Source organism: Martes martes (genome assembly GCF_963455335.1).
Source record: "Martes martes genome assembly, chromosome: 5".
Taxonomy (NCBI): Eukaryota; Metazoa; Chordata; class Mammalia; order Carnivora; family Mustelidae; genus Martes; species Martes martes.
This window is the reverse complement of record NC_137892.1, coordinates 60,999,439-61,013,614: the sequence shown is the minus strand read 5'-3', so window position 1 is coordinate 61,013,614 and position 14,176 is coordinate 60,999,439. Positions and strand designations below refer to the sequence as shown.

The 14,176-nt window shown below is 39.2% G+C and overlaps 1 protein-coding gene across 1 annotated transcript in view; it reads left to right on the top strand.

Annotated features, from left to right (window-relative positions):
• The window catches only part of MSH3 (mutS homolog 3), a 187,929-nt gene that overhangs the window by 139,597 nt on the left and 34,156 nt on the right, over window positions 1–14,176 (top strand). Inside the window, exon 20 of the mRNA XM_080804700.1 lies at window positions 10,812–10,969. Coding sequence (XP_080660826.1) covers window positions 10,812–10,969 — 158 coding nt within the window. The remainder of the gene's footprint in view (window positions 1–10,811; window positions 10,970–14,176) is intronic.

Sequence of the window (14,176 nt, the reverse complement as noted above, 5' to 3'; positions counted from 1 at the left end):
TTTGTTTCCTTCCCTGATTCACTACATAATCTGAGTGTTTGTAGACTCAGCAGCGTGGGATCTCCCACCTCCATCTTGCCCCTCTCCAGCACATTTCTGCATTCTGCAGCCACAGGGCTTTTCCTAACCTGTCCTAACACTCTCCCATTTAAAAGCATGCTTAAAATTCTAGCCATATAGTTCCCAAGTTACTGTGCTTCTGGGACTTGGCAGATGGTATTCCCTCTGCCTAGAATGTCATCTTTCTCCATACCATCCACTCCTGCCTCACACACACCCACAGCCCACCCCACCCCACCCTCTACCTCCTGCTGTTCTTGAAGTCTTGTCTTGGGTGTCACTGTCTGCACCGAGCCTTTCCTAACCAGTGCTTGGTTTGGGTACCCCATCGCTTACCCGTAACACTCATATTTCTCCCCATTTTAGTACTTAACCAAGTAAATTATAACTGCCTTTGTCTGTGGTTCCCAGTGCACTGTGAGTTTCACAATAACAGAATGGGCTTTCTCTGGGTTAGTTGTGACCCCACTGTCAGTCACAGTTCTCTCATACTTAGCAGGTACCTGATCATATATGGTAAATAAACAAGAAATAGCCACAAGCCTTGAACAGTCTTCAAATCTCACTTTAAACTTTTGCCTTCCTCCCCCCCCACACAAGATGTTATGTTTCAGGATGTTAAGTGGGGAATATCACAATTTACTGACTAATTATACTGTAGAACTAGAAGGGAAAATAGGAGTCATTTAGTGTAACCATTTCTTCTTACTTATGAAGAAACAAGGCTCAGAGAGAGTTGACACGCCAGAGGTTACCCAAGTTGAGTGATCTTGAGCGCTCTCCCAAAACACAACAGTATTCTAGGGCAAGCCAGTGCTTTTCAGTCGTTTTCACTTTGTAGCACACCTTGAAATTGATGAGAATTTGGGGCACCTGGCTAGCTCAGTCGGTAAGCATCTGCCTTCACCTCGGGTCATGGTCTCAGGGTCCTGATATTGAGCCCTGCGTCAGGCTCCCTGGCAGGGAGCCTGCTTCTCCCCCACCTCTGCTGCTCCCCCTGTTTGTGCTCACTTGCTCTCTTTCTGTCAAATAAATAAAATCTTTTAAAAAAACAGAGAGAGAGAGAAAGAAAGAAAGAAGGAAAAGAAAATGATAGGAGGAGTTTGATGAAATGAAAGAAATGGAGATGGAATGAAAGAAAGGAGAAGGTTGCTTGGAGCCAAAGAGGTTGGCCTAGGGCTCTGGCTGCCTCAGCCCCACCTGCCACCTTCAGGATTAGGAAGTCGGCTTCTTAGCATCCCTGTAACCTGTGAGGCAGACCAAGGCATAATGTGCCAAGACATCCTGCTTGGGAAACACCACTGTACTCTGCTACCATTTCAGGACTCTTTACTTATTAAACCAAATGACTTTCTAATGGATGGATTTTTGATAGTGACTAAAGTTAGAGTTTGACTTTGTGTTTTTTTGTTTGCAAATATTTATTTATTTATTATTTATTAATTTATAAGTACATGTTATTTATTTATTTATATGGGGCTCAATCTCAGGAGCTTGGGATCATGACCTGAGCTGAAGGCAGACACTTAACTGACTAAGCCATCTAGGCACCCCTGTTTTTGTTTTTAATGTAAATGATATAAATTTCCCTTATTGGAAGAGAGAGTGGGAAAATTGTGGTTGATAGCTTCTCGATTTGTGCAGGGGAAGAAAATGAGTTAAATGTGCAAAGCAGGAAGTTTCCCAGGAAGTACTTGAACCTGGTAGATTTCTGCGGCCCAAGGGAAGTCCACAGCCTCGCTCTTGTGGAGTGGGTCTGGGTGGACACTGGAACCCTGGTCACAGTCCCTTCTCCTGAGATGGAGAAGGGGCTTTAAGCACCTCAGTGCCTGGCCATGTGTGGCACATAGTAGGTGCTCACATATTTGTTACATGAATGATGCTTGAAACTGGTAAAGATGAAGGAGTACAAGAGGGTACCAAGGATCACCAGCTTCCCATTTCCTCGCTTCTCCCAGACAGAGTCTTCTAGCTACCCCAGAAATGCTTGGTTTGGCTAGATAAAAGTAAGACTCATTGTGTTTATATTCATAAGCTGTTGACTCTTTGTACTTAATTACCAAATAGACTAACAATAATGCATCCCATAAAAATATGTCTGAGTATTAGGTTAAATTTAATTCTGTGCCTAGATTATTTGCATAGATTTTGCTATAAATGTATTTTTCACATAGGATGATCATGGGATCACATTGTTAAAAGATTGAGGAAACACCAATGGCATTTTAATGTTGTTTTTTTGTTACTTCTTTTCCTGGTGCCCATTTCTTCCTGCTTCTGACACAGTGAGATAAAGAAGGATATTTTGTATGATAACTGCTTACTTTTTAAAGTGTTCTGACCTATATTGCTATCTCTGCCCAGAATGTTCCTTCTTCTGTCTTCCTGTCTATAACCCATCTCCATTGATGGAACTCCTACTCATCCCTCATGACCGAAAAGATATTACTGCCTTCTCAGAGCTTTCACCATTACTGTGGCCAGAAATAATCTTTTATCCTAGCACCTTCTTTGATCTGTTTTTAAAACTCATCACATACCACTTGTTGGTACACAAAGGTAGTGGGAGAGTTGATTAGAGGCATAAATTCATATCTAGGTTAGCTGTTATTTTATTATCATCTTGGATAGACCACTATGCTCTTCAGTTTCTTCATCCACAGAATGAGGGGATTAGATTGAGTAACAACTAGCTCCCTGTGGAATATAAATGGGACAGCATCCAGGCATCAGAAGGATCTGGACCCTTTCCTTAGCATGTCAGAGTACAGTCTGTGCTCCTCTCCAACCTCATTATCCCCCTTTCTGTTTGTAGTTCCCCTTGGGTTAAAAGTGCAAGGATTTGGCTAAGAGCTTATCTGGAGGAGGCTTTCACTAGGGAGTTTCTCACTGTAACCTGTTATTGATTGACATTTTCAGGGAATAAAACACTTTGAAACTGCCAAACTTTTTCAGCAGTCTGCAACTATTATAAAAATAGTTCTACCATGAGTCTTTTTTGAAGATCGATGTCAATATCTGTACCTGTCAAGGAAGGAAACCTTTCTTGTAGAAAATTAACTGATGCCCAAGTCTTTGAAATTAACATGTGACAATTTTATTGTTTCCTTTCATTTTATTTTATTTTTGCAGTGCATCTCCTGACTTCAGGGGCATTCTGACTGACCATCATCACAGTGTACCCAACAACAGATCCAGGGTTGCTGGCCCTGCACTAGAGCAGCCCTTGTATCTGGCAGTGACTGTGACTGCCTGTCATTGAGCAGGCAGCCCCTGTGAGACTTCTATCAGGGGGATGATCTTCGCTTACCATCCCCGTTCAGCTACTTGGTAGCTCCACATTACTGGGCAAGGTCCTTAGACTCCCCAGGCCTGTTTCCTTTCCTGTAACATGGGAATGTAGTAGTACTTGTATGACCCTGTGAGGCCATTGTGAGAACAGAATGAGGTGATGCCTACCCAGTCATTAGCACAGTTACCCGTGGCACGTGCTAGCTGTGATTTTCTTATGATACCTTAACAATTGCCTTCTAGTTTTCATCTCCACTTCTCTTTTCTTTCCACAGAAGACGGCATTGATTGTGGAAATTGATTAGTTATCTCAAAACTTACTGATTTAGAGTCAATGTTTGATTCTTGATACCGAATACTAAGATTTTATTGACCGGTGCTGTCACCAGTGACATCACCAGTACTAAGGCAGAAACTTTAAAGATTGAACTCTAGCTTCCCCAAAGGTTTACTCAGGCCAGGCCATAGGTGCATTCCAGAAACAATCCCCTTGGTACAATACTTCATTGTTGGTTTATTGTCATTCATCCATCCATCCATCTGTGTTTTCTTTTCTTTTTTCTTTTTTTTTTTTGAAATTTTATTTATTTATTTGGGAGTGAGAGCACAGAGAGAGAGGGTGAAGCAGGCTCCTGCTAACCAGGGAGCCCAATGTGGGGCTCAATCCCAGGACCCTGGGATCATGACCTGAGCCAAAGCCAGATGTCCACCCAACTGAGCCACTCAAGTGCCCCCTCTGTGTCTTCTTGAGAACTTGCTCTGTGTGCGGCATCATGCTCCATGCCTGGCACAGGTGTGGACACCGTCTCAACTGTCTATTTGAATGCATCCCTGGGAAATTCAGTAGGCTCCAGAATGGGTAAAAACATGGTTTTTGCCAGCTCTCGGCTTCTGGCTATTCCATTGGAATGCTTACTCATCTTCGCTGGTTTTCCAGATAGATTTAATGGGTTTTTCACATCTGGGACCTTCTGATGTGTGGTGCCTCTGACACATAAGACCTGTGCTGGAAGGTAGATGCACACGTGAGATTCTTGATCATTTCCTCACTTACCCTGTCATCTTGGGGACTGTAGAGGAAAGGGAGTCACATATTCTTGACTAGTTCTAGAGAGAATGCAGATGATTTTTTCATCTGTAAGGGTGGTGAATATCCCTGTCATGGTGACTTTCACCAGTATTTATTAAGTGCCTTCTTTTTGTCAGACCTTGTAGTCAGTGGGGATGAACAGTGGGGATGAATAGTTCCTTTCATGGGAACTTACTTTCTTTTCTTTTTCTTTTTCTTTTTTTTTTAAGATTTTATTTATTTATTTGACAGACAGAGATCACAAGTAGGCCCAGAAGCAGAGAGAGAGGAGGAAGCAGGCTCCCCACTGAGCAGAGAGGTGGATGCAGGGCTCAGTCCCAGGACTCTGGGATCATGGCTTGAGCCAAAGGCAGAGGCTTTAACCCACTGAGCCACCCAGGTGCCCCAGGAACTTACATTCTAGCGGTGACATTGGTATTAAGTACACAAGAAAATTAAGGAAATTTCAGAGAGGGATAAAAGGTATAAAGAGAAAAATGGGCTAACAGCATAGAGTATGGACAGGTTAGAGGGGCTTAAGGTGGATTGAGTGGTCAGAAAAGGTCTCTCCCGGGAGCTGATGTTTGAGTTTGGACTTGGATGATGGAAAGGATCTAATCTCAGGGAAGAACATCTCAGATGGAAGTAACAAGCTATGGAAAGGCCCAAAGGCAGGAATGAGCTTGACATCTTGTGGCAGGTGGAAGAAGAACATAAATCCAGTCAGGCTAGTGCTGAGGTAACGTGTGGAGTCGGGGAGGAGATTAGGCCGCACAGGCAGGCATGGTCTTTAGGTCATGGTGAGGAGTTGGGGCTTTAGTATTAGAACACTGGGGAGCTATTTGAGGGCTTTTAGCAGGAGACAAATTCTGTTTTAATTTTTAAGACAGTCACTCTGACCACAATGTAGAGAATGATCTGTGGGCAGAGAAGCAGAGAGACTAGTCAGGACCCGCTACTGTGGCCCACTAGGATGGTGGCAGTAGAGATGGAGATAAGAGGTATTTATGCATCTCAGAATACCTCCTGAATCTTCACAGTCTCTTTTTTCCCTATTAGTATTTACTAGAGTGTGCCCAGTATATAATTTATCTCCCACTGCAGGTATAAGTATTAGTGCTTATTAGCAAAGCAACACTTTATTACCTACAGATAGTTGAGTTGAAAGCGTTTCACTCCTTAAAATCTTCTGAGTTCTTGTCTGAAATCTTCAGAAGCTAGATAGGCCTAGAAGGACCACTTCCACGGAAGGGACCGCATGTCTGACTGGGGTCACTGTGTGCCATTTTTCCCAAGTACTTCTTGTAAGTGAATTCCATAGCTTCCCCTCTTTGATTCAACCCAGAGCCACATTCTGTCATATGCCTGAATTTGGACATGTTATTTTTCAGAGGGTCATAGAATTTGAGGATGAGAAATCATTTAGTTCAACCCCCTCACGGTAGAATTTAGGAAACGGAGACCTGCAGAGCTCTCTTGACTTGTTAGTACCCTCTCACATTTTTGATTCCCATTTGAAGAAGATACCTAATTGAGCCATAAGTATAAATCCTCTTATCTTTCAAGTGATTGGAAGAAATAAGGTATCTCCAAGATAAAGGGTGTACGTTTTTTTTTCCTCGTAGCTTTCCTAATTACTTATTTTAAAAAATTTGTTTTGTGTCTGCACTTCCATCACCCACCCCCGTTGCTTGTTGGGTTTGGTAATTCCACTTGAGGCAACTCCACCAACAATGCCTTCACCATTCAGGGCCCCCTCATGACACATTGTAACCCTTGTGTACATTATTCTGCCTTGTATTACATTTTTTACTTTCTAGTATGTGGAGTTTTTTTCTGGTGTTCTATTTTTATGTAAATATTCTGGAAGTCCAAATAAAGAAATGTCATTTGAAACTGTGTAAATTTTTCCTAAATATGTTAAGGGGTTTGTAAAGAGTTGTTTGATGGTTCATGATAATTATTTATGAAATAAATAATTAAATCTTATTCATTTAAATAATTTTCAAGTACCTGATGTTTCAAACGAGTGAAAAAGTATAGAAAACAGTATAGCAGACACCCATTTATCCTTCACTCAGATATCATAGAGAATGACCTTTTGTGATATGAACTTTAGATATATTTAAAGTAAATAAAGTGTTACAGACCTCCCCCTTCACTTCCTTATCTCACTAGTAACCATTATCCTCGTGTTATCCTTACGCATATTTTTATTCTTTTATTTATTTATATTTTAACAATATATAATTTTGTATATTTTTAAAGTGTACACAGAAGTGTACACTGAACCTGTCGCATGCTATTTTGTAAATGGTTGTTTCATAATTGTACAAAGTACCTCTTTTCATTTTCCTAATGACAGACAGTTAGATTGTCTTTTTTTCCCTATTATGAATACAGACAGTACTAGAGTGAAAATAAATATCTTTCTGAGTACTTGTGTATTTTTCTAGGCTAGACTCCTAGAAGAGGAATTGCGGGGTCATGTAGACCAGTAATACAGAATCTTTAATTTTACTAGGCCTTTCCAAATTGCTCCCATATACTTCCAACATGCCGCATAAGTAGACTCCTAAGCCTTTTGATGATATGATGAATTTTCTGAAAGTGTCTTTTAAAAATTATTTCTTCAAAAATTTTCAGTTTTCTTTGTTTGAATGTTAGAGATAGCTTATAGGTCCCTTGAACAATCCTGCAATTTCCTTTTCCTGATTAAGAATATGTTTTTGGCCTTGAGTGTTTCTTTTTCTATAAATATCCTGTTCATGTCCTTTGCCCATTTTTCCATTGTTTTGGTGTTTTTACTACCTAGGAGTACTACTTCTTTATTTTAGGCCTTTTCATTTTGTGTTTAATCAAATGGGAGCACCTGGGTGCTCAGGTCATGATCTCAGGTGCTCTGCCTTTGGCTCAGGTCATGATCCTGGAGTTCCGGGATGGTGTCCCACAATGGGCTCCCAGCTTGGCGGGGCCCCTGCTTCTCCCTCTCTCTCTGCCTGTTGCTCTCCCTGCTTGTGCTCTCTATCAAATAAATAAATAAATAAAATCCCAATGTACTTCCATTTTTAAATCTTCCTTTATAGCTAATTAGGATTTGTGATCTCTTGAAGAATCTTTCTCTACCCCAAAATCATATATTATTGTCCAATAATCTTGTGGGTTTTTTTGTTTTGTTTTGTTTTTTTGTCTGTCAAAGCTGTAATGTACCTGAAACTGATTTTTGTTAATGATGTAAGTTAGGGGTCAGGATTTCTTATTTTTCTTTATGGATATCCTTTTGACCAAACACCATTATTGAAAAGATCATCCTTTGTGTACTGTGCTGCAATGTCTCCTTTGTCATAAATCAAGTAACTGTATACACATCAATTGGTTTCTGTGTTTTTTTCTTAAAGATTTTATTTATTGAGAGAGAGAGAGAGAGAGTGCAAGCGGAGGGAGGAGCAGAGGGAGAGGGACAAGCAGATTCCCTGCTGAGTGCGGAGCCCTGTGCACAGGGCTCGATCTCACAACCCTGAGATCATGACCTGAGCTGAAGCCAAAAGTCAGATGCTCAACTGACTGAGCTGCCCAGGTGCCCCAGTCTGTTTCTACTTTATTCCACTGTGGGTCTTTGTGCCAGAACCATAGTAATTTATTTATTGTAGCATTACAGTATTGAGCTTTTCAGTCCATGAACATAGTATATTCTTTCATTTAATTAGGTGTTCTTTCATTTCTTTCAGAGATATTTTGTAGTTTGCTGTGTCTTTTGTGTTTCCCTGTCCTGCTTATTTCATTAGATTTATTCCTAGGTATTTGAGTTCTTTTGATATTGTGGTCAATTTTATCAGTAAATTTTCTGTTTTCAACTACTTATTGCTAAAGTCTAGAAATAAACTTGACTTTTGAATACTGACCTTATATCCAAAGATCTTGCTTAATTCATTTATTGATTATAATAATTTTTATAGGTTTCTTTAAATTTTCTGGAAACATAATCATGATCTGTAGGATTAATGATAGATGTATTATTTTCTTTCCAAAGATTGTACCTTTTATTTCCTTTTCATGCCTTTTTTTTTTTAATGAGTAGATACCGAATTTTATCAAATGCTTTCTCTGTGTTCTTTGAGGTCATCATCTGATTTGTCTTCTTTATTCTCTTAATGTGGTAAATTACATTGATTGGTCTTTGAATATTAAACCAACCCTATACTCCTCAAAAACTCTAAATGTTTATATAGCTTTGGCTTATTAATATCCTAAGGAGTTTTACATATATTTTTGTGGATGAAATTGGCCTGTAATTTTTCTTTTTTGTAATGTTCTTGTCAGGTTTTTGGTATCAGGATTCTGTTGGAGTTTTGAAGTGTTTTGTAAGAGTTGCCCTTGTTGTATTCTGTAGGAAAGTTTTTGTAAGATAAGTGCTATTTCTTATATGTTTGCAAGAATAAGTGGAGAAATTATCTGGGTTTGGGGTTTTTCTTGTGGAAGGGCTTTTAATTACAGATGAGTTTCTTTAATAAACATAGGATTATTCAGATTAGCTATTTCTTGTGTCATTTTTGCCAATTTTAAAAAAGCTGTTCATCTTATTTAAAATTTTGAAATATTTGGGTAGGTCCCAAGTTTGACTATTTATAATAGGTTTATTATTTTTAAATCTATGTAGGAGAATTAATTTTATTTTAATCATTATTTTCATCATTCTACTCATGCAAAGTTTCTTTCTTTGCTTTCAGTGTGCTAAGCCTTTTCTGTTCCAAGAAACATAGATTCACTCAAGTTCCTTCAAGTAATGGAGACATGTGACCCTCATTTTAAAGCTACCTGTAACCATAAGAGAAAGGAATCACAGGGAGAACAAGATCTCTAGTACAGCTTGGCTTTAGTGAGTCTGGAGATGTCTGGTTAATTAGAATATAAGACAACTTTAGAGATGGAACTGGTTTTCTTTTTATCCCCTTAGTAGTAAGAGTTTGTGATATTTTAACTTTGAGACCCTCATTATTGGCATGAAATTTCTCAACTACTCTGGGCTCTCCTCTGCTTTTTTTTAAAGATTTTATTTATTTATTTGACAGACAGAGATCACAAGTAGGCAGAGAGAGAGGGAAGCAGGCTCTCCGCCGAGCAGAGAGCCCGACGCAGGGCTTGATCCCAGGACCCTGAGATCATGACCCGAGCCAAAGGCAGAGGCGCAACCTACTGAGCCACCCAGGCACCCCTGTCCTCTGCTTTTCTTCCTTTTTATTGCTAATTACCCCTTTACTCCCTGCTCTGTGTAATTTTTCTTCATTCCTTTTGTTTCCTCCTAACTTCTTACTCATGATCCCCAGTGTTTTGTGGCCTTGTTCTGCCTTCCTCCAGATTGAATCTGTGAATGGTCCTCAGTTTAAACTCCCAAGAGATTATTTGATTAGTTCCAGAAGCACTTTTATGTGAGGCCACCTCTAGGACTCTTGGTGAATTACACAGTAGCTGCTCTTGACCAAGCAGGTATTGCCCAGCGTGGTGGGTTCACAGAGCACAGCACATGGATGCCTCGGGCTCACTTGCTGCAGAGGTCTCCCGCTGGACAATTTCCCTTAGGACGAGTCTATATGTGGCAAGTACTGTAATTGGTTAATAGAGGCAAGTTCTAGAAGTTAAATTAGTACAAGTGTTTGAGCTTTTCTGCCACTTGTTTTGTTTTTTTAGATTTTACTTATTTATTTGACAGAGAGATCACAAGTAGGCAGAGAGGCAGGCAGAGGGAGAGGGGGAAGCAGTCTCCCCACTGAACAGAGAGCCCAAAGCACGGCTCGATCCCAGGACCCTGAGATCAAGACCTGAGCCGAAGGAAGAGGCTTAACCCATTGAGCCACCCAGGTGCCCCCACTTTTCTGCCTCCTTTACATGTTCTGGTGAAATGCCAGTGAAAAATGCTGATAAAGCTGGTACCTAGAATTTGGTATTATAAACCTCTTCAGTAGTCGTCCATCTATAACTGAAAAAATTCTTGTGCTACCAACTCAAATTAGGGCCTTGAGCAATTAGCTATATAATGTGTGTAGTTTTAGGATGGATAAATGGAAATTGATAGATTTTAAATATAAGCAATATTAAAAACACACAAAGAGTCAGATTGATGAATGTTTAATGAGAAAGCCATAGTAGTTACCTCATTTAGGTTGCTTCTGGTTTCCTTTTTCATATGCGGGAACAATCCTGTACATTGCTCAGAATTCTTGTTCAGGTTGAAGACAAAGAGGTCCTCTTTCCCTTTGTGATACTTAATCAGTAATGTATTTAAATACCAGAAAGCCGTCTTTTGCCCAATGCATTCTCATTTATGGGATAAATTACAGATATTACATAAAAGCCCTTTGGGTACAACAAGTGAAATTTCTTTTTAATTTTCTAGGGGGATTCAGAGAGAGTAATGATAATCACTGGACCAAACATGGGTGGAAAGAGCTCCTACATAAAACAAGTTGCATTGATTACTATCATGGCTCAGATTGGCTCCTACGTTCCTGCAGAGGAAGCAACAATTGGAATCGTGGATGGCATTTTCACGAGGTAAAAACATTAGTTCTATTTGAATATATTTCTGAAAATAAAGCAAGCCCACATTGTCACATGAACTTTCTGTGTACATATTTAGATGAATAGATTTGCTCTTAAAATATTTAAGGCTTTGGAGCTTAAAGAAATCATTTCATCATGAATATTAATATCAGAAGAGACCAAGGAGAGCATTTTGTCCAGTAATTCGAGTTATTTTTAGTTCCTGAGTTCTTTGACGAAAATCTTATCTTATATAAAAGATGAATATTTAAACAGATAAAAGCAGATCTGCTTTGCCTGAGTCAGAGTGGAAGGCTTGCAGACTTGCCTGGATAGGCTGTGCGGAGAACAGTCTGAACACCAGTCCACACTCTCCTTGTTTTATAGGTGGGGGACTGAAACAGACTGAAAAGGGGACTGGCCCAAGATAATTTAATTCATATTCTCTCTCTCTCTTTTTTTCTTACTCTAAGAAAATTCTCTACAACCAACTAGGTCTTACCCTTTATAAACCTAAATGCATGTCATATTAAGAATACAGGTGAAATATCCTGGTCTTACTAATAGGATAATCATAGTTTAATCTATTTATTCAGATTTATCAGTTCTTTAAGTATTATACTTCTTGCATGTACATTTTTGGAAAAATTAAATATAGTCTATATTGTGTAGTTAAGCTTTGTGTATAAATGTTTGATTTCTTGTCTAGCTGCATATCTATATGATTCTTGACTTTGGAATTACATCAGAATATATCACATGCTGATATTGATGCACCTGAGTAGACATGAAAATACTTTACCTTAGAGCTTGGTTTTTAGTCTGAGTGAGCAAAGCAAGGAGACCTCAATTCTTTTTGATGGCATATCACCAAGCAGATGTTATTTTGATCTCTGTGTATTTGTAGATGAACTCAGTATAAGAAATTTAAGGAATCTTTCTTTACTTTTTAAATTGTCATTTTCTATTTTGTAAAAAAAAAAAAAAATGTATGTGTGCGTATGTAAATATACTTGGTATTTTATTTCAGTTACATTATTAGGGAGAGGGACAGAGAAATTTAACAAAGAGAAAAAAGATTTTAAAAGATTCACAAAGAGAAAAGATTAAAAAAGTAAGATGGTTTGTCTGAAAGAGAACCTTGTTAGCAGAATGTCAGATGTTTTTATATACAAGTAATAGAAAAGAAGAGAAGAGTTTACTTTTCTCACGTGATGAGAGGGCTTGGGGTGGGCTGCTGCTTCTGCTGCTTCAGTGGTTCTGCAGTTTTGTTGGCCATTCCCTCATAGTTGCAAGATAGTTGCTATGACTCCAGGCATGACATCACATGAGGAAAAAGGAAGACAGAATGCCACAGTTCCTCCCCATACCTTTTTTTTATTTCCAGAAAATCAGTACTTTTTCAGAAGCCTCTCAGAAAACTTCCACTTATATTTCACTGACCAGACCTATGTCTCTTGGCCATAATTGCAAGGGAAACAGAAAGTAAGAATTTGCTTTTGTCCAGTTTTTCTCATGGAGTTAGACAAGTGTTTGGGAATGGATTCAGAGGTAATCAGAAAATAGTTTTTGCCTACAAAAAATGAATTCAGTGATGATAATAAAAACAGCTAAACTTTATCATATATATATATATATTTTTTTTTAAAGATTTTATTTATTTATTTGACAGACAGAGATCACAAGTAGGCAGCGAGGCAGGCAGAGAGAGGAGGAAGCAGGCTCCCTGCTGAGCAGAGAGCCCGACGCGGGGCTCGATCCCAGGAACCTGAGATCATGACCTGAGCCGAAAGCAGAGGCTTTAACCCACTGAGCCACCCAGGCGCCCCCGATATATATATATATTTTTTAAACTTTTTATCAATGTATAGGGACTTCCATGTGCCCTTTATATTAAATACTTTATATAAAGTAACATTCAGTGATAGCAAGTATAAGCCTACTGAAAAAGGACAAGCCACATTAATTTCAGGAATTTGGGTGTATTTATTCATTCATCCAATGCATACTAACTTAGCATCTACTATATGACATATATGACTATATGACATATATGACTATATGACATATGACTATATGATTGGGACTACAATACAACTATGGTTTCTGTTCTGGCATTTACGGGAAGAGGGTGATTTTCTTTTTTCCATAGATCCTGACTTACTTTATATGTAGTAAGTAGAAATATGCAGAGACAGAGCCATCATTTAGGCAGTTGTGTATGGAGTCCAGAAGGAGAGATGAAAGGTAATGATATAAATTTACTGTGAGATATTTTTGTATAAGCGATAAGTAAAGTCTTGGGTGTGGGTGAGATCATCTCAGTAGAGAGTATAGCGGAGAAAATAGTGTCCTGAGGCTGAGCCTAAGGACTGCCAACATGGCATCGATGAGTCAGATGATAAGCTAGAAAACCGACAGGAGGACAAAAACCAGGATGTTATGTTGTCAGGAGAAGACTCCTCCATGGAGAAAGGAAGTGGCCAGCAGCCCAGAGTGGTCAGATGAAATGAAGCTGGAAAAGTCAACTTCAATCTTGACAAAGTGGTGGTCATTAGCAAGAGCTGTTTTGTTTGTTTGTTTGTTTGTTTAAAAGATTTGTTTATTGTAGAGAGAGAGAGAAAGAGCATGAGTGGTAGGGACAGAGGGAGAGAGAATCTCACACAGACTCTGCACTGAGCATGGAGCCCAATGCAGGGCTCAGTCTCATGACCTTGAGATCATGACATGAGCCAAAACCAATTTTCAGATGCCCAACCACCTGTGCCACCCAGGTGCCCCAGCAAGAGCTGTTTTGGTGGAATGGTGGGAGACGGTAAAGGAGTGAGCCAGAGGTCAAGAAATAGACTGTACAGGTGTGGCCAGGCAGCTTGGCTGGGAGGAGGAGGTGAGAGATCCAGTGAGGGACTTGACTTGTTTTGTTCGTGAATGGTAGACTTGAACATGTTTCAGTGGAATATCCAAGGGGATGTGTTATATCCATAAATTTATGATTTAAAAAATGCTTCGATTACCTTGGAGGATATTAGAATAAGTTAATAATGATATTTATAATAACAAAAATCATTAATCACTTTAGAGAATGAAAATAGAAAAATAAAGAGAGAATCAAGACAATTCTGTCTTTCCACACAGGTGACAAGACGAAGTTTCTCATTATAGAAGCGCCCCAGCTAATAGGCAAAGAAGGAATGATAGAGTGTCACCCTTTTTTGCAAC